This window comes from Propithecus coquereli, unplaced genomic scaffold (genome assembly GCF_000956105.1).
Source record: "Propithecus coquereli isolate 6110/MARCELLA unplaced genomic scaffold, Pcoq_1.0 Scaffold10, whole genome shotgun sequence".
NCBI classification, from domain to species: domain Eukaryota; kingdom Metazoa; phylum Chordata; class Mammalia; order Primates; family Indriidae; genus Propithecus; species Propithecus coquereli.
In genome coordinates, this window is record NW_012133858.1 from 20,192,015 (window position 1) to 20,215,932 (window position 23,918).

At 42.3% G+C, this 23,918-nt stretch overlaps 2 protein-coding genes across 3 annotated transcripts in view; one reads left to right on the forward strand and one right to left on the reverse strand.

Moving 5' to 3' along the window:
- The window catches only part of B3GNT5 (UDP-GlcNAc:betaGal beta-1,3-N-acetylglucosaminyltransferase 5), a 17,676-nt gene extending 14,626 nt beyond the window's left edge, over positions 1-3,050 (reverse strand). Inside the window, exon 1 of one of the 2 annotated variants that reach the window (XM_012640266.1) lies at positions 2,888-2,963. The gene's annotated coding sequence lies outside the window, so the exon portion shown is untranslated. Of the gene's footprint in view, positions 1-2,841 lie in introns of both variants that reach the window. The other variant, XM_012640273.1, reaches the window with a different exon arrangement.
- MCF2L2 (MCF.2 cell line derived transforming sequence-like 2) overlaps positions 1-23,918 on the forward strand; it is a 207,854-nt gene that overhangs the window by 153,443 nt on the left and 30,493 nt on the right. The window contains exons 16-19 of the mRNA XM_012640066.1: positions 16,702-16,768; positions 17,828-17,943; positions 19,083-19,152; positions 23,796-23,888. Of these exons, the coding sequence (XP_012495520.1) occupies positions 16,702-16,768; positions 17,828-17,943; positions 19,083-19,152; positions 23,796-23,888 (346 nt within the window). The remainder of the gene's footprint in view (positions 1-16,701; positions 16,769-17,827; positions 17,944-19,082; positions 19,153-23,795; positions 23,889-23,918) is intronic.

Here is a 23,918-nt window from a genome sequence, read left to right on the forward strand (position 1 = left end):
TATAGCTTATATATATATATAAGCTAATACATAATAGACATTGCATACTGTAAGAAAAGTAATTCTGGATTTACGCTATGCTGGCTACATCTTTGCTGGCAGAGATTCAATGTCAAATGGCAGAGCTTTTGTAATAATTTGCTGTGCCTCAGTTTCTGGAACACAGATACAATGAATTCATCTCCTCAGAAGATTATTCTAACAATGGAATAAAATAATGGCTATGGAGATATTTCAAAAAAAGCATAATGTACCATAAAATGCAAAGCTTAGATCCATTCGATTGAGCATATATAAAATTCCCCCCAATAGGGTATACTTCATTACATTGAGAAGAGATCATTTCTTTCTGAATGTCTCCCAGTTTCTTTCTACCACATCCTGTGTTCTGAAATGTAGATTCCAGTGCAATTGGACCTCAGAAAGAACTTGACCCTTTATAATTTGAAAGTCACCCAGTGCAATGATTCTAGCCAAAGTGACCCATTTTAAAAGATGACCCATTTCAAAACCCAGGAGTTATTATTCAAGTTGTTCTATATTTGAGAATTAGAAAATTATTTCCTTTTCCTACAATCTCACCATTTGAATGTCCTTTATAAAAAGGGAAATTTGATCTCCATTTTAATGAAATATAATGTAACAGTTTTTACTTGATAGGGCCTGCAATTTATTTTGAAAATTCTCTCCCACCTTCTGAGTTTTCTTTGTAGGCAAAGCAATTGTAAGCATCTCTATCTCCTACTTGTCCTCATCTCTCACTTTCTTGGGAACAGCTTCTCTGGGCTCCAGCTTGAGCTTCCCGGTCATAACACTCATTCAATTTTAAGGTGTCACAGTGAGCACTGGAGGGCTGGGGTGTGTCAGGCTGAGTCAGCCTCTGAGAGGGAGCTGATAAATGCTCTCAGAGTGTGTGGGGGAGGAGGAAAGAGAGAGCCTGAGAAGGAGCAAAAGTATATAATGGAAACATTTCGGGTATTAAAGTTATCTTGCTTTAAGACCAAAGAGTTTGCTCCAAAAAGTAGGTTTCGCTTTCCCCCTTGTGACGACGCAGAATATACCTTAAGTTTCTTGTGAGAAAGTTGAAACCTCAGCTGCTAACCACTAATCATCCTCTCGGAAAGTTCAGGGTGGGATCTTTTCGGTGACACTATTTAAAACAATTACTTCCAATCATCTTTTTCTGGGTCAACTTCAGCTCCTCACATCCCTCTCCCTTCCTCCACAGGGACCACGCAAGGTTTCCCAAAATAAGGGCACAAAGGAACAAGTCCAATTCTGATGGATGTGCTTTCATCAGAGAATTACCCTAAATATGAGCTACAAGCCACCACCAGCCACTGTGTGGTTACATTGATGTCCCTTCAACTTAACCTATGAAAACGAATACTGGGAAAGAAAAATACAGTGTGCAGCCAGAGTCAAATTAAAAGTTGTTACTTTTACCTGCATGGTATCTGAGCAAGCAATTAACTGTCACATCAGGATGCAAAATAAAATTCGGCAGAGTCAAAGGTGAGAGTAGCTAAGACATCCCCGCTAGCTAGAGATAAGAGATTGTCATCTCCCAGTTTCCCCTGCCTGCCCACTTCCCTGTCTCCATTTCCCCAGCCAGTAACTCATTTCCTCCTTTCCAGCCAGAGGCAGGCATTCTACCCGAATTCAGCCCTCCAACCTGGAGGTGGCCTCAAAGTTGGGGTCCCCGCCGGAAACCGAAGCCGTGGGCGCAGCGTTCGCCTTGTGGCTACCGTGCTCGGGTCGGTCTCGGCATCGCGGAGCCGGACCACCCCAGGGAGGGGGAACCCGCGCGGCCCAGGGAAGTTGTCCCCAACTGGAGCTCCCGGCCCCCCAGCCTACCTGCCCCACCTAGGCGGCGGCTCGGCCCGGGGGTCACAGGCGCCCGCGCTGGCGACCGGCGGAAACAAAGGCGCTCCGGGAAGGGAACGCGCCCTCCGCGCTTTCGAGCGGCGGGAAGGGCCTCCCCAGCTTCCCGACGCTGGGCCGCGCGCAGTCCCGGCTAGAGCGGCGGGCCCCGGGCCCAGCTCGCGTTCCAACCTGAGTCCTGGAGCCAACCGAGACGGAGTGCGTCTTCACCCTTCGCGACTCTTCCCTCCGCGGCCCTCCGGAGACGTGGCCCGGTCCGGGGCGCGCAGAGAGACTCCGAGGCTCCTTGGCGCTGGAGCGCGAGCAGCCCGGCCCAGGACGCGCGGCGGGCGGGGGCGGGGCGGAGGCCGGGCAGCCCGCAGCCCCGCGCCCACAGCCCTCCCGGAGGACCGAGGGCCCGTCTGCCGTCCGCGGCACAAAGAACAAACTGTCCAGGGACTCGAGACTTATCCCGCCAAGCGTGCTCGGATTTTCCCCATGTAGTGATTCGGAAGGAAAGACAACACTTCCACCCACAGAGGGGTCTCGACCCCCCCATTAAGATGCTGTCGGCTGCAGAGCAGTGTTTTTATCGTACAACTGATCACAGATATTAATTCCATACGAAAAAAGCTGGCTTCAATACCCTTTTCATCAAGAGGTGGAATATGTTGGACTAATGACTTCAGTACACAAGACAGTTACTCCTGTACGGGAAAAGTAAGTTTTGACTGAGTAGCAGTTCTCTTAGTTTTCCTTTTCGAGCACGAGTTATAAGCCGAACTCTTAGGCAAGTTTTGTTCAAAGGTTTCTTGTCACTCCCACCACTTACGCCCTGAGCTTCTGGGGGCCCAAACAACAAAGGAAGGAAACCGACGGCCAGCGGCAAACTAAGGCTGCACTACCGCAGTCCGTTTCCAAAATACGCGAGCAAAGGGGAGAGTCCTCGTCCCGGTCCAGCTTCCCCAGCGATTTTACCTGCAAGCCCAGCTTAATTTCAAAGGGAACGTAAAGCAAAACTCACCCAGTCCGAGCTCAGCTTTTTAAACGTCCAAATTGGAGGTCAGCTTTCCTTCCCGCATCGGAGGGAGACTCGTTGGTCTAAAGAACGAAACTTGCCGGCTTTAACTCCCGGGCGAACACCGGGCAACCAGCACAGGACGCAGCTCGCTTCCCCCGCGCAGAGCGGGCCGGGGCGGGCGGAACCGGTGCGGGCCCAATCCCGGGCTCGGGCGGGGCGGCAGCCCCGGGCGCCCCCCACGGCGCGTTCCCGTCCCTCTTAGCGTCACTGCCAAAGCCCGGCCCCACCCGCCACCGTCCGGGAGCGTCGGTGAAGGTGATGGGCCCCGCCCGAATATGCTCTAGTCCCTACGTGAGAACTCCAGGAAGTGCTTCCCTGCACCTCTTCAGTCAATTGAGATCATTTTACTCGGATGACCGAATGTAAGCCGGAATCCACATGAATGTCCTCTTTGAGCTGTTTTCCTCCTGCAAAATTCTTAATGCAGGTAACCAGACACTATCAAGAGAATGTAAACTTCTATTGAAGGAAAGAGATCATAAATAAATCCTTTATTTATTTGATTTCTTGGTCCCCAAATGTTGTTGTGGATCTCTTCTTAAGGCACAAAACATCACCATTTAACAGCGGTGATATTTTGAGTGATTTTGTTATTGTATGTATTTCAGAACATGACAGAAAAACAAAAGATTAACCCAAATACTCCAGTACAATAAAAGCTTTGGGTTTATTGTGAAAGGAATAAGACAGGTAATGAGTTAAAAGTAGATCGTCTAATGAGAGTTTGAAACTGTAAGAACAACATTGTGCTTGTTAATTCCAACTGTGTTTTTAGGAAGTTTCGTAATTGCTCTTTTTTTTTTTTTTTTGAGATCCTTTTTTTTTCTTTTGAGACAGGGTCTTGCACTGTTGCGGGGCATAGAATGCAGTGGTGTCATCATAGCTCGCTGCAACTTCAAACTCCTGGCCTCAAACCATCCTCCTGCATCAGCATCCTGAATAGCTGGGACTGCAGGTGCAGGGCACCCAGCTAATTTTTCTACTTTTTTAGAGATGGGGGTTTCACTATGTTGCTCAGGCTGGTCTCAAACTCATGATCTCAAACATTACTCCCACCTGGAGCTCCCGAAGTGCTAGGATTACAGGTGTGAGCCACCAGGCTGGGCCTGTATTTGTTTTCTTTAAGCCCTTTAGCATCTATTCAATTATGCAGTTCTTTGCATATATTATGTACAGAGAGTGTTACTCAGCACCTGCTGTTATCACCTCAGAGATTATGGCTCTATGTGTACATCAGACCACAGACAAAAAATAGTTGTATAAGGTGATTTATAAGGGAGTCACTGACAATGACAGTGCTAATCACATACCTTCTCTAATAAAATCCTGACTGAAATCCCACGTACATTCTCCCCAGCCATCACATGCGTATGCTGGATTTATATTCAAATATTCTATTGCGATTATGTTCCTTTCAGATCATTTGGAACTAGGCCTATGTGTGTCGCCCATGCACAAGCACATAAAACTGTACCCACAAGAAATGCAAATTGGCCAAAACATTGATACACAGATATAAAAATCACATATTCCCATCATAGACACATCAGATAGTAACGGATAGACACATCAGATAGTATGTCCCAAGATTGGTAAGAGGATGTGGGGCTTTTGGTGGTAAGAGAGGAGAGGGTGTGGATGAGAGATGGGGAAGGTCAAGGTGGCCCAGAATGCCCATCCTGGGGCCCACACATGCCCACATCACATAGGGAAGAGGACAGAGAAGGGAGGGCTCTTTGCTCATCTGGGAAGATTTCCTAGAGCAAGCTGGCTCCCTGTCCCACTCCAGAGAGAGGGGAAAGAATGATAGATTCGATGGTATAGTACTCAGTTACTTTCATTGGAAGGGAGTGCATGAAGATTTTGAGACGAGATGGATATAATCTGAGGTAATAGTGATGATGCTGACTTGGCCAGCATAAAGAAAGAGGACCATGTCGTCATGCTTTCATTGTCCATGGTAGCTGCCTGTAAGCAGAGAGCCCTGTGATCAGATTTATAAATGACTTTGAACTCCACCATCAAGAATGTGCTTTGCAGAGCCCTGGAGAGCTATGGAAAGTATTGGGAAAAGAAAACTGTAAGATGGTAAGCTTGAAACTTGAAAAATGAGAGGAGTTGGAATCTGCATGTTGGATTTAGACGGGTCAGATAAGGCAGAGAAAGAGCAGAGGGAGTAGCAGACTTAGGAGGGAGGACCAGAGAGCAGGGCAGTAGGGCAGCATCATCAGTTGTGGGGAGGAAAACTAAACCCTGAGTGCAAGAGATCCTAGAAGATAGTGGGAGCAACAGGGACCCAAGGAAGAGGCCAGTGTTACTGAAATCATGAAAGGAGAAGGAGCTTTGATAACTGACTGGCTTAATGCCTAACGTGACTGGGGCATGTCATCAGCATAGTGTCAGGCTTGGCTGTTCAGCTTAATTTGCTCTTTCTGGATTCTGTCAGACCAGGAGGTTTCCTCACAGGCCTCGTGCAGACCCCGCCCTGTGAATTCAGACGCACCACAGACATGTGTTCTGGAGCAGGCCGGTGCTCGTGCAAGGCCTGGGCTGTCAGAGAGACGCTGGTTGGATGCTGACCTGGCTTCCTACACGGGATCTCTGGCAAGTTATCCAGCTTCTCTGTCCCCGCAGCAATGCCTGCCTGCAAGGGCAAGTGAGGACTGAGCACAATCGCGATGACTGGGTAGTGTGAGCACAGAGTCCGGGCCATCCTAATGGGCTCATGGGTGGTCGGCTGCCTCATGCCCACCAGTAGAGACAGCCAGCACCATCGCCCTAAAGGGATCTGAGGCATTTCACATCTCTGGGAATTTTGGGGGGAATTTCATTTCTGCTGATACAGCACCGCCTTTAAAATAACGCCCCCCTACCCTCTCCTCCATCTGCCCTCCCTCCACTGCTGCCAGCCCCTCCCCCACGTGTCCTTCCTGGTCTTCTTTTCTCTCCACAGGTGCTCTTTGGGGATCGCACCCACTGTCTTTAATCCTGATTTATATTTCCAGCCCGATTCCGAGCTCCAAACTTAAACGTCTTCACTTAGTTGTCACATCAAGCTTCAGCTTAACATGTTTAAAGTGGACTAACTAAAGCCCACGCCCTGCTCTTCTTGCATTCCCTAAAGACCGCCCCTCCCACGCCTGCGCGGAGTGAATGTCTGTTAACTGCTGGTTGAACTGAATTTCTGCACAGGCTTCCACGCCATCAATTGTTCAAACTTTCTGTCTGAGAAGCCCCGTCCGTAGTACAACGGCCACATGTGCTTCTTGGTTGCCACCAAGGCCTGAAAGCCACACTGGAGGCTCTGGCTCTTTCCTGCAGCTCATGCCGCTGCCTGTGGTCTGGCACCATTCAGCACCCTCCCTCGATTCCAGGACCTCAGCAGCTTGATGAAACCACACTAGGTACACCCAAAACTGGGAGATGAGGGGAACTGACAGCGCAGGAGGCGCTGCCCCGCAGGCCATTCTAAGAACCCAATTTGTTGCATTCTCTTCTCCCCTGCCTGGGGCAGGGGCCTCCTGTACCTCATCATCTCCTTCCTGTCAACATATAATGACATCTCTTATGTGCCATCTAACACTCAGTGGGGGCCCTCAGGGACAAGGACAATGTTGGAGGGACACGCCTCCTTGCTGAGACCCTCCTTGGTCCAGTAGAGCTGTGCTGTGGATAGCCTGCGCACAGCTTTCCCTCCATGCTGCGCATGCTCAGACAGCCCCTGTGACAATGGTCACTGTCACTGACCTGGCAGTGCGTCTCGCAGCATTTCCTGTCCCTTCCCCACTGGCAGGTCAGACACACACTGCGCACTCCCAGGGGCATACGGGATTCTGTGCAGATTCCAAGGGGCTGCCTCTTACTCAGCTCTTTCTCCCCTACTCGGGAGGGCACATCCCAATTGAGTGAAGGAGTGATGTTTTTGTAGGGACCATCTTGAATGCTGTCTGATTAACACTTATATTTTAAAAGACAATTGGCACTCAGCCTTACACAGCTATCTAAATTGAACAAAATGATTTGGGTCCTGCAATGGGGTGGTGCAGAAGAAAGGAAGAAAGTTACAGCTCCTGGAGAAGTTCAGAAAATAGTTTTTGGCTGTGATATGGGGGCTCCACACCTGGCCCAGAGGCAATCATTTGTGTTGCGAATTTTGCACTTAAGTTTGGTTGTGCTGATATTTAAGGGACAACTAAAATGTAATTTTCTATTTTCCTTTTCTTAATAGTTAATAATTACTATGTGCTCATTGCCTGCTTTACAGAGCATACATGCTTCAAATCCCACTCAACCCAATTCCAAAAGACAGTTAAAAGTCTGCCTGGGATTCATGTTGAGTATTATTTAACACAAGTAGACCATTAGTTAAAACTTAGAAACGGTTTGCTATACTGAAATTTTTCTTTCAATAGTACTTCTAAAAAGCCAGTTCTAAAGTCCTCGATACAGTCATGTGATCTGAAACCATATACATTTCATGAATTGGTCTTGGTTGCTCTGATGGTCTAAAGTTGTAAAGTCCAATATTAATACCTAATTGACCCTACAGATTTAGGTCTAAGGAGACAGTTATTTGTATCATATTAGATAAACAAGTAAACCCTCTTGTGGGAAAAGAGATCTATTAGAATAATAGAATATCTGCCAGTCAATAAAGATGCAAACGGGTCTACAAAAAGGGCAAAGAAAGCAGCATGTTTCTTCTCAACATTTTTGGCTCTTTGATTATTTCATAAACATGTTTTATATTCGGGGTAATTTCCTTTTGTTTTCATGACGTAGAAACTTAATACAGTCATCCCTTGGTATCCATGGAGGATTGGTTCCAGGATCCCCTGTAGATACCAAAATCCATGGGAGCTCAAGTTCCTTATGTGAAATGGTGCAGTATTTGCATATAACCTATACAGACCCTTCCTTATACTTTAAATCATCTCTAGATTACTTACAACACCTAATACAATGTAAATGCTGTGTAAATAGTATTGCTTTTAACATTTACATTATTTTTTATTGTTGTACTGTTATTTTTATTTTTTAATATTTTCAATCTGTGGTTGGTTGAATCTGTGGATGTGGAACCTGTGGCTATGGAGGGCCAACTGTAACTGTTTCACAGTTTCTTTTCTTTACTGAAGATTATTGCATTACTTGGAATGCTGCTGTTGGGATTATTACCAGTACTACCCTTTTGTGCAAATTGAAGTAATAATGGCTTTCCTATCAGCAGTATTCCTGGAATCTCCTTGGTGTACCGGAATTCTCTCTCACAGTGCCTTGTTATATTTGGTTGCAGATGCATCTATGCACCACAGTTCGAAGATTTGAGCCAAATTCCTTCAATCCTAGGCTTAAATGGATGGTGGTCTTAGCTAGCCCTTTTTCTCTAACTTGCTTACCTGTATTCTTACTGTACAGGCCCTGTCTTTAATGAAACTGGGCTGCAGAATCAGGAAAGTGGGTATCGTTTCAGCGGATTGACATTCATGCTTGGCACATTCACTCCCCTGTCACTAGGCTTAGAGCTAGAAGGCCTGGGCTTGACTGACCTTTTGCTGGCAGTGCCTAGCCAGCAGTTTGACCTCAGCCTACTCACTTAATGCTCTGAGTCCCAATTTCCTCCCCAGGGAAAGGAGAATAACAATTATACCTATTCTGGCTCACAGAATTGGTGTCTATTCCATAAATCTATCAATCATCCATTCAATTAACATTTATTGAGAATTTATCCGCACTGGGACCAAGGATGAATAAGACAGGATATCTGCCCTGAAGGAGCTCTTTGTAGGGAATTAATGGATCAAGTAACATAATAGACACATTTTTTAAAAGCATCAACCTTATCTCACACCAATTAGGTTAGCTATAATGTTTTTTTAAAGAAGAAAAGTAATAGGTGTTGATGAGAATGTAGAGAGATGGAACACTTTTGCACTGTTGGTGGCAATATAAAATGGTGCGACTGCTGTGGAAGGCAGTATGGCAGTTCCTCAGAATTCTAAAACTAGAATTACCTTATGATCTGGCAATTCCACTTCTAGTTATGTATCCAAAATTGAAAGCAGGAACTCAAACAGATACTTGCACATCAATTCTCATAGCAGCATTATTCACAATAGTGAAAAGGTAGAAACAACCCAAGTATCCACTGACAGATGAATAGATAAACAAAATGTGGTATATACATAAAATGGAAGACCTATAGACTTACAAAGGACCCAAATTCTGATACATGCTACAGTATGGATGAACCTTGAAAACATTATGCTATGTGAAATCAACTGGACACTAAAGAATAAATATCATATGATTCCACTTGTAGGAGTGGAATAGGAAAATTCAGAGAGACAAAAAGTACAATAGAGGTTGCCAGGAGTTGAGGGGAGGTGAAGAATGGGGAGGTCATATTTAATGGGTACAGAGCTTCAATTTGGAATGATGAAAAAGTCCAGAAAGGAGTAGCGGTGATGGTTGCACAGCACTGTGAATATACTTAATACCACTGAATTGTACACTTAAAAAATGGCTTAAATGGTAAATTTTACATTATGTGTATTTTACCACAAATTTTTAAAACTTGATAATCCCCAAAATGCTATACAAATGTAAGGATTGTTAACTTGAATTAGGATTAATGGGATTATGTTTATAATCAATCCCTCTTTTAAAAAGTACTATATGCATGAAATTATTTTGTTACTATTTGTTATATGATATTAAAAAGCATCCACGCAGATAAACTTTATTAATAATTTATGTCCCATATTCTCCAAAAAGAATCGAGGTAGTTTGTTCTAAACACATCAGGATAGTGAAACCAAAACCAATTAAGACAAAATATAGGAACTGATAAAAAAGGAGAGAGGAAGGAACAGAAGGCAGATTAGCAACTAAGTAAAACTCTCAGTTTCCTAGAAACCAGGGAAGTGTTCGTTTTCATCAGATCTTTTATTAATGCTTAAATAAAATACTGGTTTCAACCTGATCGTTGCATGGGTCTGCAGTGCCTCATGTTGTTACAATTTATAATTCTGGGAATCTATGGTGTAACTGGGAACACCTAATCAAAACACAACAAGGAGGTAAAACTGAGACATGTTTCCCTAAGTCTGAGCCCTCAGGACCTTATTCCATGTTTAACGAAACATGTTCCTGGACAATTACCTGCCCACTTGCCACGGCCCAATCCAAGGGGTGGGGAACCTGCAGCGCTGGAGACACCTGTGGCCCTCCGGATCCCCCAGTGCAGCCCCTCAACCAAATCTAAACTGGATTCAGTCAAAAGGCCACACTCAAGGATCCACAAGGCCACATGTGGCCCCAACGCTGCAGGTTCCCCACTGGATGGCACACTCGTAGCCTGGTGTGACAACTGACTCCTCAGAGGGCACCCCCTGCCTCCCATGTCCCCATCCAAACCCTGCTCCGGCAGCCTGATCCTGCAAGGCCTCATGTCTGGCTCTGACTCCGGCCCCTGCTGGGATTTCCTTCTTCCCGGCCAAGCCCCGCACCTATCACAGAGGGCAGGGCAGACCTCACTTCTCCGGGACCCTCCAGCCCAGGTCCATGCCCCTTCTCCTCGCTGTCCCTACTCAGCACATCAGTTAGTCATTACTCATTGCAATCGGGGTTGCAAATAAATAGAGAATCTTGTTACCTTTGTTTCATTTCTTATGAGAAATGAAAAACAAAGGCCATTAGACCAAAGATTACATCATACATTTTATTAGAAATGATAACATTTATAGAATGATCTATGAGAGCCAGGAGGGAAAGCCTAGATGATCTAACCCAGCCCCTGGACATGCAAAGAAACTGAGACCCCGAGAAAGGAAGAGACTTACCCTGTATGCTAGAAGTAGAAATAGAATTGGAACCCCAGTTTCCTGAAACCCAGAGTTTCTATGACACCATACTAGTTTGATTTTAATTTGTGTTTATTTAGTAATCAGCAAACAGTTCTTCAGATGCACCCCAAACATAGACCAAGAGCAAACAGGCAACGCCGCTGGAAGGATACTTGCTTTGCCAAAGTCGCAGGCCTTGGCAAGTTACTTCACTGCTCTGGGCCTCTGGTTCTTTTGTTTTGTTTTTTTTTTCATCTGCAAAATGAAGGGATAAACTGGATTGTTTTTAAGGTTATATCTGCCTCTAGCTTGTTGTGAACCTTCTAAAGGTTGGGCTAGCCCCACCAAACAATTATCGTTGCGCAGTACAGCTTATCCTCTCGCCTCTGCTCCTTCCTCCACCCTGCTATTCCTCTCACCCTGGGATACACATCCTCCTCCTTTTTCCCTTTACTTTTTTTTTTAAAAAAACTTCTTTAAAAAAAAACCTTTATTTTTAATTTTTTTAAAAAACTCTGCTTAAAGTTCACCCAGCTCAGAATTGGCCGTGTCCCCTCCAACCCCTGGCTTACTTAGGTGCTGCTTTTCTACACCTGACTTCCCTCACTACCCCGTTACCTTAGCACATTCACTGGAGTCATTGATTTTCTTATCTCTTCCACTAGACTAGGAAATTGCTAAGGTTGGGATTATGGTACATTTCTCTATCCCAAGTGCCTATCATGGAGCCTGGATCATAGCAGGAAGTCAGTAAGTGTCTGGTAAATAAATGTCGTGGGTTTGGTGTGGGAAACAAGGACAAGATTGTGGTACCGATTTCATCTGAAGCTGTTAGAGTTCTTAAGGATGATTAGAATTTGAGAGGAAGTGGAAAAGAGTGATGACACTGTCCCAACTAAAGGGTGGGGGAGTGTACCTAAAAGGAGTGGGTCAGATCAGTGCCACTTAGTTGAATAGGACACCATCTGCCTTAGAATCGTCTCGGGTGCTTGTGAAGATTACGGATTCTGAATGTGTAAATTTACCTTTTCAGCAAGCTCCTTAAAAAGATTCTTTTCACATGAATGGAAAGTCTCAAACTCCAGGAGGGAACTTTGGCATTTGTGGGCATGTTCTTGAAGAAGCAGAAGGATGACATGATGGAAATGGAGCTTTGGAAAGGGCATAGCCTGGTGGTCTGCAAAATAGATTGGTGGAAGAGAGATCCCAGAGGCAAGGGTGAGCTGCTAGGAATGCAGCGAAGTGTTCAAGGTGAGAGGAACTGAGAGCTTGCTCTGTGGTGGTGGCGCCAGAAGCAGAGCGTCAGCAGTCCACCCAGGAGGCACCAAGGGAAGAAATGAGGAGTCTTGGTGACAGATTGAAATTAGGGGATGATTTGAAACAACTGTGTTTTAGGGACCCTAAAAAAAATGGTAGTTCCACCGACACACATGCTATTTCCATCTAACGAACTCTGCTTCAACTTGATGTGATTGAGGTGTCTGGGAGGCATCCGAGCAAAGACCATATAGGCCCGTGGCAACGTGGGTCCAAGCATGACTGAAGGTCTGGGAGGAAGACAAGATGTGGGAGAGTCAACAGCAGGAGGCAAGAGACTGAGTTCAGGTTTTTAAAAAGTGAGAATCTGTAATACTTTCTGAAAATGTGATGTGATAGGATAGCAGAAGTAAATGAAAACTCTTGATGGCAAACTGTGTTGACAATAAGAGCAAAAACAGACTTCTGACAGGCTGGTTCCTCAAAGAATACTCTTCCTATATGAGAGAGCTGAGAAAGGGGGCTGGTGGGGGTAGTGGCAACAGTTTAAAGGAGGGGGCAGATTAGGGAGCACGGACACTTATCAGGAAATCCTAACATGTATCTACTTTAACAATCTTGCTTACCAAACAGGGTTACATTCATTTTTTAAAGACTTTCTTTCCATTCTTGCCCCTTGGTTATGGCATCATCTGAAACAAGTGTAAGGTATCATATAGAATGGAACCAGATAGCCAAAGCTCTGTTTCATGCTACGGTGAATTATGGCTTCAGAGAAGAAACATTCCTTGAAGTGGGGCGGGTGCAGTGGCTCATGCCTGTAGTCTGAGCACTTTGGGAGGCTAAGGCAGGAGAATCACTTGTGTCCAGGAGTTTGAAGCTTCAGTGAGCTATGATCATGCCACTGCACTCTGGCCTGGGCAGCAGAGTGAGACTCTGTCTCAAAAATCAATCAGTCGATCAATCAATCATATTATGCCTCCATTTCCCCCTTAAGACTGAAGGGGGTGGGGTCTATTATGAAATATGAAGCAAAGGACCAGGATGTACACTAGTGCACAGTACATTAGTGCAGGCTGCTCTAGCATCATAAACTCCATTCGTATCCTAATTACAGTTCTCCATCTCTTTGTAGATATCCATTAGGACATAAATTGCTGTAGGTGCTTAAAGGTTTTTAAATTACCTGAGTACTCCCAATGTTTTCTGGTGTTCATCTGTGTTATAAATACTTGATGATTTTAGATGATAAATCCTTAAGAGTCTCTCTTTTATGAACATGCTTTGGAATACTAAGGCAGGCATAAGAGTCATAAATTCTCTCCTATTTTATAAAGTTATTTGTAGGGAATACAGGAGAGGAAAGAAAGAACAATGGCTTAGGTGTAAGAGCTATTTTTAATTTACATGTTAATCTGAACTGAGATGTGGGCAGCCAGTGTTCAGAGGAATTCCTATCATTGGAGTTTTATGTGTTACATTCCAGCAGGTAAAATGAAGCAGTTGGATGAGATCTCTAGGGTATTTTCCAAACCATAAGCTGGGATATGACCTGATAAGGGATTTTTTTTCCTTCTGAGTTGTGAATATTTTCCTGTGTCAGATTCCTAAAAGTTCCAAAGAGTGTCTTAAGTTCCTACATAATTGTTGAATAATAAGATTTATTTCTGCCCACATTCTAGTTATTTCTGCCTTCTGACTTCATTTAATCGTTAATACATTCCTTTTTTTTTTTTTTTTTGAGACAGAGTCTCGCTCTTTTGCCCGGGCTAGAGTGCCATGGCGTCAGCCTAGCTCACAGCAACCTCAAACTCCTGGGCTCAAGTGATCCTTCTGCCTCAGCCTTCCGAGTAGCTGGGACTACGGGCACACGCCACCATGCCCGGCTAATTTTTTTCTATATATTTTTAGTTGTCCGATTAATTTCTTTCTATTTTTAGTAGAGACGGGGTCTCGCTCTTGCTCAGGCTGGTCTCAAACTCCCGAGCTCAAACAATCCGCCTGCCTCCGGTCAATACATTCTTAAGCTGGTTTGCCAAGTTGCTTAAGACGAATGCTTCATGAGGGCATAAGAGGCCAATTGTACTCGGGTTTTCTGTGAATGCCAAACTGTTCCTGTAGTCCTGCTTGATGTCAAGGCTCATAGAAATATATTGTAGAGGCTTGTATTTCCTTCCGACATAGCAACTGTCGTCGTTGTAGGATGATTTATAAAAAGCACGAGAACCTCTTTCTCAGTGACTCTTAGCTAAATAGGATCTTAAAGTAACTTTTTGGTAGTCTCTACACTCCTAGAAATTGTTCCTCTATCAATGTATCTCCTTTGTCAGTCTTTATCAGTTTTGTCTTATAATAAGCATTTATACAAAAATGGTCATCTTAAGTAATTGTTAAGCTATAAAATATGTAAATTGTATGATTTATTTATATCTCTCAAATGGAGTTTATATGTTATTACCTACAGTAACATTTTAAAATGTCATGTAAACCATTTTTTAAATTATAAAAGCAGTAAATGTTTCATTTTTTAAAAAAATAAAACATTGTCAAAGGTGTGGAGTAAAATATAGGAATTCTACTTCTCCATATTTTAGCCTTCAGTATCACTCTCCAAAAGCAATCACTGTTAACAATGTCTTAAGTTTGTTTGCATACATTTTCTAAGCATGTACAATTTTACATAGATTTATACATACACACTTGTTTGTATACAAATAGTCATAGTTTGCCTACTGTTCTATACATTGCTTTTTTTTTTCCACTTAAAAGACCTGGGCTCTGTCATATCAGCATGTTTCTATCAGCCTCATTCTTTTTAACAACTGCATGACATTTCATTATATGTCTGTGCCATGATTTTTTGATGAGCACTTAAGTAATTTCCAGCTTATATCTGATTGTTTTTACAGATGTTGGTCTATTGTTCCAATTACAAACAATGAACATTCCCAGAAGTGAAATTACTGAGTCAAGGAGCATGCGTTTTAAATTTTGATGAGATAGTTCCAAATTACCTTCCAAAGAGCTTGCACAAATTGACACTTCTACCAATATTGTCTGGAGGGTGTTTCCTCATCCTCATTGATCAGTCTTTCTTGGAGGTTTGAAATTTGGCCATTCTAGTCGATAAAAAGTGTTACTCCTTTTCAACATGCCTTTCTTGAATGTGTGTATTTTTTTTCATAAGTCACTTGTATATTTGTGTGAATTTCCTATTTTGTATCCTTCCCCCCCGCCTCTTTTTTTTCTGTTGGATTTTTTTGTCCCTTGCCATATCCGTTTTTGTGAGAAGAAAGAAATGCTTTTCTGAGAGAGGCTTTCATTTAATAGATAATCCACCACCAGTTCACAAGAAACCATATATGTGTATATTCTACACATGAACACTTGTAGAAACACTTACCTACTTGGAGCTCTAAAAGAAAGCATAAATATGGCCATATAGGCTAAGGAGAGAAAGAAAACAATCTGCCTGGGATAGATATGGGGACTGGCCTCACTCTTTCTGTTGGTTTTCTATTGCTGTATAGAAACTAAAGATTTAATAGATTAGCTAACAGTGTCCTTGCGACAGGAGCCCCGGCACAGCAGGACCAACAGAACTAGGTTTTCTGCTCAAAGTCTCATAAATCTAAAACCAAGATGTTGGCTGGCCGTATTCTCATGTGGAGCTCTGGATCCTCTTCTAAGTTCATGTGGTTGTAGAAGGAGTCAGTTCCTTACTAGAACTGAGTTCCCTGCTTCCTCACTGCCTGTCAGTGGGGGGCCACTTTCCATTCCTAGAGGCTGCCCACATTCCTTGCCACATGGCCCCCTCCATCTCAAAAGTCAGCAAAAGGGAATCTCCTTGTGTTGAATCCTTGTGTTTCAAATCTCTCTGACCTCTGGATCCAGATCTAAGTTCATGTGATTAGGACAGGCCCAACTGGATCACCTATTTTAATGTCAACTGAACAGCAAAATCCCTTCATAGCAGCACATAAATTGGTGTTTGATTGTCTAACATGGAAGAGGTGCATATATACCAGGGGCCAGGAATCTTGGGGACCATCTTAGAATTCTGCCCACCACATCCTCCACCAGCCATCCTTGAGGGAAGTGGACAAAGTTCATATCTTTTGGCCTAGAAAATCACAGTGAAACATCCAATGCCAGAGGAAGAATCTGGTACATATCTAACCCCACGTACAGCAAAATACATCCCTGTGAGTCAAACATCTTGATGTGAGCAATGCAACAGCAGAAAACTGGAGAGAAAATATGGGAAACCACATGTACAACGTAGATAGGGGTCAGGCAGACCTTCCTTGACCAAGGATCCAAACCTGGTATTTTCAACCGAATGTCAGCCCTCTTGGCCCCCCCACACTATATGGCCCACCCAGAGGACAGGTCATTCACTGGTTATGCTAATGGATTTTGAGCCCTCTAACCTTGTTGTTTCTTCTTGATACCAGTGTGACCAGAGTGTGCTTTTGTGAGATGCTGGCCTTGTGTTCAATAGAACAGAATGAACTGACCAGAACCTAAGTAGCTGAGCCACTAAGGGGAACTGTATTGATGAGCATTATTTTAAAAGAATTCTAAAAGAGCACTCTTCCCTCCCTCTGTCTCTTTCTCTCTTTCAACCTCTCACCTGCTGCTGTGATTCAGGAGCATTATACGTGACTTGCTTGAGACCGAAGAGATTTACATAAAAGAAATGAAAAGCATAATTGATGTAAGTAGATGTGGGGAGTGGGTCTCAAGCATAGATTCAAACTGGAGAAGTTTTGTGACACAAAGAGACTCAAAATAGTTGCCATATTTCTCTAGAATTCCCATCAGAGTTTCAGATCTTCTAACATCACAAGTGTCTCTCCAATAGGAATAAGAACACTCTTATGGCTCTTATCTGTGTAGCCAAATAGCTTCCAAAGAATTATGCCAATTCAGACTGATTCCAGCAATGCCCAACTAGGTTCACCATATACTTGCCAACAAAGAATATTATAATGTAAGAGTTTTTTATACTTTAATAAAGGAAGATTATATATTTCTCATTTTTTAAAGGAGCCTTTTTCTTAAGAGTGAATATACATGTTTTCCTTCTTTTCCTAAAGGAATAATTTTCCAAAAAAAGCATATGTATAAAATTATTTATTATAGCATTTTATAATAAAATATCAAAAGCAACCAATATGCCCAATAAAAAGGGAACATTTAATAGAGTATGGTATATATGCTAAATAAACATTATTCAGCTGTTAAAAGATAATTATTTTAGATAGTATGTAGCAACATTGAAAAATGCTCCTGATATAAGATTAACTTTAAAATAATATATATGTAGAATTTATAAGCTTAATCTGAAACATACATGAAAAAGCAATCAAAATTATATTATGTATTGTGATTATAACCATGTACAATGAGTTTTTTTAAAGTCATGAAAGAAATACAATAAAACATAATAGTCATAGCATCAGGTAATAAAATCATGGGTAAGTTTTTTTCCTTTCTTTCACATTGGACTTGTATAACTAATAAACATTTAAAAAATACATTTGTTCTTCCCATAAAATGACATTTTATTATCATTTCCATTAAGCCATCTCCTAAAGATGGACATATGAGGAAAATGATATCAAAAGAAAATATTTGACAAAATAGCTTTCAGGAAACATGTGTGCCATATTCCCCAATGATTTCGCTGAAGTTTTGGTTTCTGGAGTAGCTAATTCAGATGATCTCTTATATATTCTTATCTATAAAACCTACCTTGTTTCTACCTCTGCAGGGATATATCACTCCAATGGATTTTATTTGGCTGAAGCATCTAATTCCAGATGTTCTTCAGAATAACAAAGACTTTCTCTTTGGGAATATTAGAGAAATTTATGAATTTCACAACAGGTATATAATAATTCACATTATCAGGAAAAATGGGAAATAAGAGAAGGGTGGAACTCAGACAGATGGAATTAGGAAATGAAAGTCCTTAAATGTTTGCAGGCTTAAGCAAGTAGTTTGAAGTCAGTGGATTGGGTTGGGGTGGGATGGGGTAAGAAGGATGGGAGAAGCTCCACAGTCTCCCTGAGGAAGAGGGGAAAGGACATCAGAGACATGCACTTGGTGTCAGATATGCATGTTGAATGCTCCTTTGCTTGTTTATTTATTCATGTGTCAGCATCTATTGAGCACCTGTTCTGTGCCAGGCACTGTGTTCAGCATTGGGAATGCTGCAATGATCAAGACACATGTCCACGTAGCATTATCATAGGATGATGCTGGGAACTAGGGTGTTAGAAAATGCTAACTGGTAAAACAAGTTGTACTTTTAACACAGGACTGCTTGAATGTTGAGTTCTAGAGAACTGTAGGGGAAGGGACTTTGGAAATCATCTTCCAACACTTTCATTTTACACATGTGGAGATGGTAACTTGTTGACTCACTTTACTTATGGTGATGACTCCAAGATGACACCTAATTCATGAAGGCGCAAAGAGTGTTTGGAGAATTGAACCACAGTTGTTTCCTAACCCCATCCCTTGTCCAGACAGAAAACTGAAATGGAAACCACTTTCTGCTGCTTTCCCTAGAGAAGTTATTCAGCTTTTTTTATGTCTCAGGTTTCATATTTATGAAACCCTATCTTGGAGGGTTTGGTTGAGGATTAAATGAGATATTAGTTGTGAGGCGCTTAGCCTGGCTTACAGTAAGCTGTCAGTGACATTAGTCATAGCAGCAGCAGTAGCAGTTCATGATACATATTACCGTGTGGTGGGGTGCATCAGTGTGTCCTGTGTGGCTGTGGGTAGTGCTCAAAATTACTAGAACAGCTGACAGCGGTTTCAGGGTAATCATAGTAATGCCTGAGAATACACCTTTTTCTTTCAAATTAGTGTGTAGAAGATAAGAGCAATAAAGCCTAGAGAACAACATTTTTCTAGGCATCTCTTAAAACCTTATGTGATTTTACTGAAAAAAAAATTTTTAACCCTATACATGTAAAAATCAAAACATTATTACCTGTGTACTTTTATTTCCCCAGGAGTTTTCTAAAAGATTTGGAAAAGTGTGCTGAAAACCCTGAGCTTCTGGCACATTGCTTTCTCAAGAGAGTGAGTCTATGCTCCCAATAACTCAAAATAACCATGTGATTAAACTCAGCCCTTAATTTTCTGTGTAAGTGGCAAGGGCAAATGGAAACACCAGTGATCTAAAAACTTGTATCTTCTTCCCTCCCTCAGCTTTATTGAAGTATAATTAACAAATACAAATTGTATATATTCGAAGTGTATAACATGATGATTTGATATACGTATACATTATGAAATGATTACCACAATCAAATTAATTAACACATTCATTACTCTGTGTGTGTGTGTATGTGTGTGTGTGTGTGTGTGATGTGTAAACTAAAAAAGTTGAACTCATAGAAGCAGAGAGTAGAAGGGTGGTTGCCAGGGACTAGGGGCTAGGAGAAATGGGGAGATGTTGATCAAAGAGTACAAACTTGCAGTTATAAGATAAATAGGTTCTGGAGATACAATGCACAGCATGGTGACTATAGTTAATAATACTGTACTGTATATTTGAAATGTGCTAAGACAGTAGATCTTATAATATCTGCCTTTTGAATGAAAAACAGGAGTTGCCCTGCCAACTTGACCTCACATCATCTAGGGTGAGAATGAGTCCCGTTTGAGCTTACACTGATTTGTGGGAGCAACTGCAAGCCTGGCATCCTGCAAAGGCCCATGACGTGGAAGGCTGGCCACCCAGAGTCCCCAAAGCAGATGATCCTCTTCTGAATGACTGAGCTGTTTTAGGACAAGACTCATAAAGTGGGTTTAAAGTCTCATACTAATGTTGTATTAATGCTCTCAAAAAGAGAAGTATTGATGTTAAACTGAAAATCTCAGAAAATATATTTTCTTCGATTTTATCTTTTATAATATAGAGGATGGTTAGAAAATTTCAAATCTATGGCCTCTCTTAGGCTTATGAATTTTTTGAACTTTATGAATTTCTTGAACTTCTTGCCTACAACACCATACCTCTAACCACCTCCCCTCCCCCACCACCCAGACTTCTTCCCTCTGGCCCTGTTTCTCCACCCCTGTTTTGGGCAATAAATAAACTGTTTGGGCCAGTGGTAGCTGGCACAGAGAAACATTCTACCCAACATCATTCCTCAAGTGCTTTCTAGGATGGCCGTGCAGATGATCCCGGTCCCCTCTACTTTTTAAATCCTTCCTATGTCTTCTCTTTTATCTCAACTAGCCCCTCTCATTCTCTTTCTTATTTTTCTTTTTCTGAGCCTAAGACAACAAATCAAACAACTCAAACATTTTTAAACAACGCACATGATGGCTAAGCCTAAGAGCAATACTTATAATTGAAAGCAAACAAACAAAACCCCCAGGTCTCAAGGTATTTGACATAATAAAGAGAGTCTTCAACACTCAGAGCCCTTCGTGGCCCATGTGGCTTTCCATCACACCTCTCCTAGGCTTTTCATCAAGTGCTGGAGATTCAAGATACATTAAAAACTATTTTGGGCCGGGCCTAGCACTCTGGGAGGCCGAGGTGGGCAGATTGTTTGAGCTCAGGAGTTGGAGATCAGCCTGAGCAAGAGCGAGACCCCGTCTCTACTAAAAAAAAAAAAAATAGAAAGAAATTAGCTAGACAACTAAAAATATATATAGAAAAAATTAGCCGGACATGGTGGCGCATGCCTGTAGTCCCAGCTACTCGGGAGGCTGAGGCAGTAGGATCGCTTGAGCCCAGGAGTTTGAGGTTGCTGTGATCTAGGCTGACGCCACGGCACTCTAGCCCAGGCAACAGAGTGAGACTCTCTCAAAAAAAACAAAACAAAACAACAACAACAAAAAAAACCAAAAAACTATTTTGTACTCAATCTGATTTGTTCCCTTTTATTATAACGTTATTAGTGCTTTGTACTGTTTTGCATTTTTGCACTCATCAAACCACTAATGTGAAATCTAGTTTCAGAGTTTAGAACTATCTTATGGTTGCATGTGTCATTATTGCAACAATTATTTAAATTGTTGAATGAGAAAAGGGCCAATTTCCTGTAGGGAAAATGGATATTATCAAATAAAAACTGTTCAAATATGAGGAGATGGTCAGAGAATTGCTGACTAAACATCTTTTCTTGAAAATCTTCTCCTCAAGATTTACAAAGATTTTATAGGCCCTTCCCCCACACACATTGGGAGGAATCTTAGAAATCATTAATCCAGACTGTATAAACACTGATCTAATCCTGTATGATTTATGAGGTTAGAGACAAAATACAAGCAGTAAATTTTTACCAAACATAAAGTTATTCTCTGAGACAAATAGAGTAATTAAAAACCACAATGGGGTGGGGAGCCTGCGGCCTCAAGGCCATATGTGGCCCCTTGAGCAAATCCAAACTTCACAGAACAAATCCCTTTATTAAAAGGATTTGTTCTGTAAAATCTGTATTCAGTCAAAAGGCCACACTCAAGGATCAAGAAGGCCACTTGTGGCCCGAAGGCCACAGGTTATTCTCAATGATCTTTGCAGAATTCCACTAATCTTGGAAATAAATTTTGAAATATTCTTCTGGCCAAGTTTTTTTTTGTTTTGTTTTGACACGGTCTCACTCTGTTGCCCAGGCTGGAGTACAGTGGCCCAATCATAGCTCATTGCAGCCTCAAACTCCTGTGCTCAAGTGATCCTCCCTCCCTGGGCTCCCAAAGCGCTGGGATTACAGGCATGAGCCACTGCACTCAGCCTGGAGAAGGGTTTTAATGAGACTCTATAGCCTGTATCTTCCAGTAAAGTTCTTCCCCAGAGACCATGCTCTATGTAGAATATTTGTCTGTAGTTTACTTTGGGTTCCAATTACTCTGAGATCTCACATCGTAAAATGGAAAGAGCACTGGGATGGGACTCAGGAAATGGGACTTCTCATCTCAATTGAGCCACTTGTTCTCTGCATGACCTCAAGTAAATAACTTAAACCCTTGGAATCTCACTTTCCTCCTCCTTACAACAGGCTTAATGGAACCAATAGGTGAAGTTGTCATGGGAAACAAATAAAATAATGCATACAGAAAGTTTCTACAAAATAAAAAGAGCTTTGACAATAGCTACTCTTTTTTGAGTACTCTGTATATATCAGGCATTTGTCGAGAGGTTTCTATACATTATTTAATCTCACAAAAATCATAGGAGTTGACTACTACTAGGAGATCACTTAACAGATGAGGAGACTGAAGTCTAGAAAGGGTAAGCAACTTACCTTAGGCCATATAGTTTTTAATTGACAAAGCCAAGAGCTACACCTGGACCATCCACCGCTATAGCCCACAATCTTAATCCATAAGCAGTCATGTCTTCTCGTGTGAATATTAATTTTTGGTAGCAGTTTTATAGCCTCTTGATTTATTCTATAAGGAAGATGAGGGGAATTGGGCATTTTTATATGTTGCTGGTTAGTGTATATCCTTTCTCCAAGGAATTTTGGACTGTTAGCCTTTAAAAGAGCAATTTAGGTCAATACTATATTATTGTTAAGCTCTGAATTATTATTCTAGTTCCTTAACTAGTCTGAACAACATTTCTCAAGGGCCTTCTTTCTTCATGTGTGTGTGTGCATGCGTGTGTGTGTGTGTGTGTGTGTTTGTAATTTTTTTTTCCTGGAGGAAATAGCAAAGGACAGAGTTGCTGTAGTTCCTATGCTGAAATGACCACTTACGATCTATCAGGAGAGAAGAGCTACAGAAATGGAAGTCATTCACTACAGCAGCGTATTTGAAAGTAGAATAGACATCATTGAAGTTACAAGGGAAAAAATAACCTATATTAACATAAAAGAAATGAATAATTGTCCTGAGCAGGAAGATAAGGGCACAGAAATCTGCAAGGAGGTGGCCACACAGGCTTCTCCACCAGAGCACATGGGCTCTGCTGTCAGCGCAGCCGCTGTGGCCCTGGCTCCTCGGAAGAAGTGAGTGAAGCTGGCAAGCTGACTCCAGAGGCCTGGGGTGTCCTTTGTATCTGGGACATTGGCAGATGTGTGCCCACTTCTCAAGGTCTTTGACACAACGAGAATGTAGAATGAACAGCACTTTGAATCCTTCTTGATCTCTAGCTCTTAAAGAGTTGCATAACTCTTCCTATCTCAGAGTCTTGTGTGGTAGGTTAAAGGTAACGTCAGGCAGAGTGTGCCACTTTGAGTATTGCCCAAATGGCTTAGATGTGGGTTTGTTATCCACACTGCCACATTTCCCTTCTAGGGTGTTTCCATCTTTCAGTTGTTTCTTAGTGGGACTGGCATCGCAATGGCTGTGATAAGGAGAGGGTGGGGAAAGAGAAGGGAAGAGCCGTCAGCCCCCAGCATTTTTTCTGCCAGTTTTATCACCTACCACAGAACTGTTCTGGGGAGATGTTGTTCCAGACAAAAAGCAGAAGAAGAAGGATAAAGATAAGAAGCAATTCCTGTTCATGAGTTTACTTATGTATTTACCTGCAGCCCTTGCAGATGTTGTCAAAGCTCCGTTCATATCTGTATTTTGTATTTAGAGTTGTTTATAGCCCTCTGTTTACCTCCTCATCACACACCACCCCAACAGAAGGCTATTTTTCATGCATCCCCTATTCCCTACACAGCATTGGAATACTCAGGATTGTTGAATGAATGAATATCCTGTCCACTTACTGAAAAATGCTACCTCATTAATTTGTTCTACATTTTTCCACCTAGAAAGAAGATCTTCAAATATATTTTAAATACCATAAGAATCTGCCCCGAGCTAGGGCAATCTGGCAAGAGTGTCAAGACTGCGCCTACTTTGGGGTAATGTTGAGATTATAAAATCTCCCACAA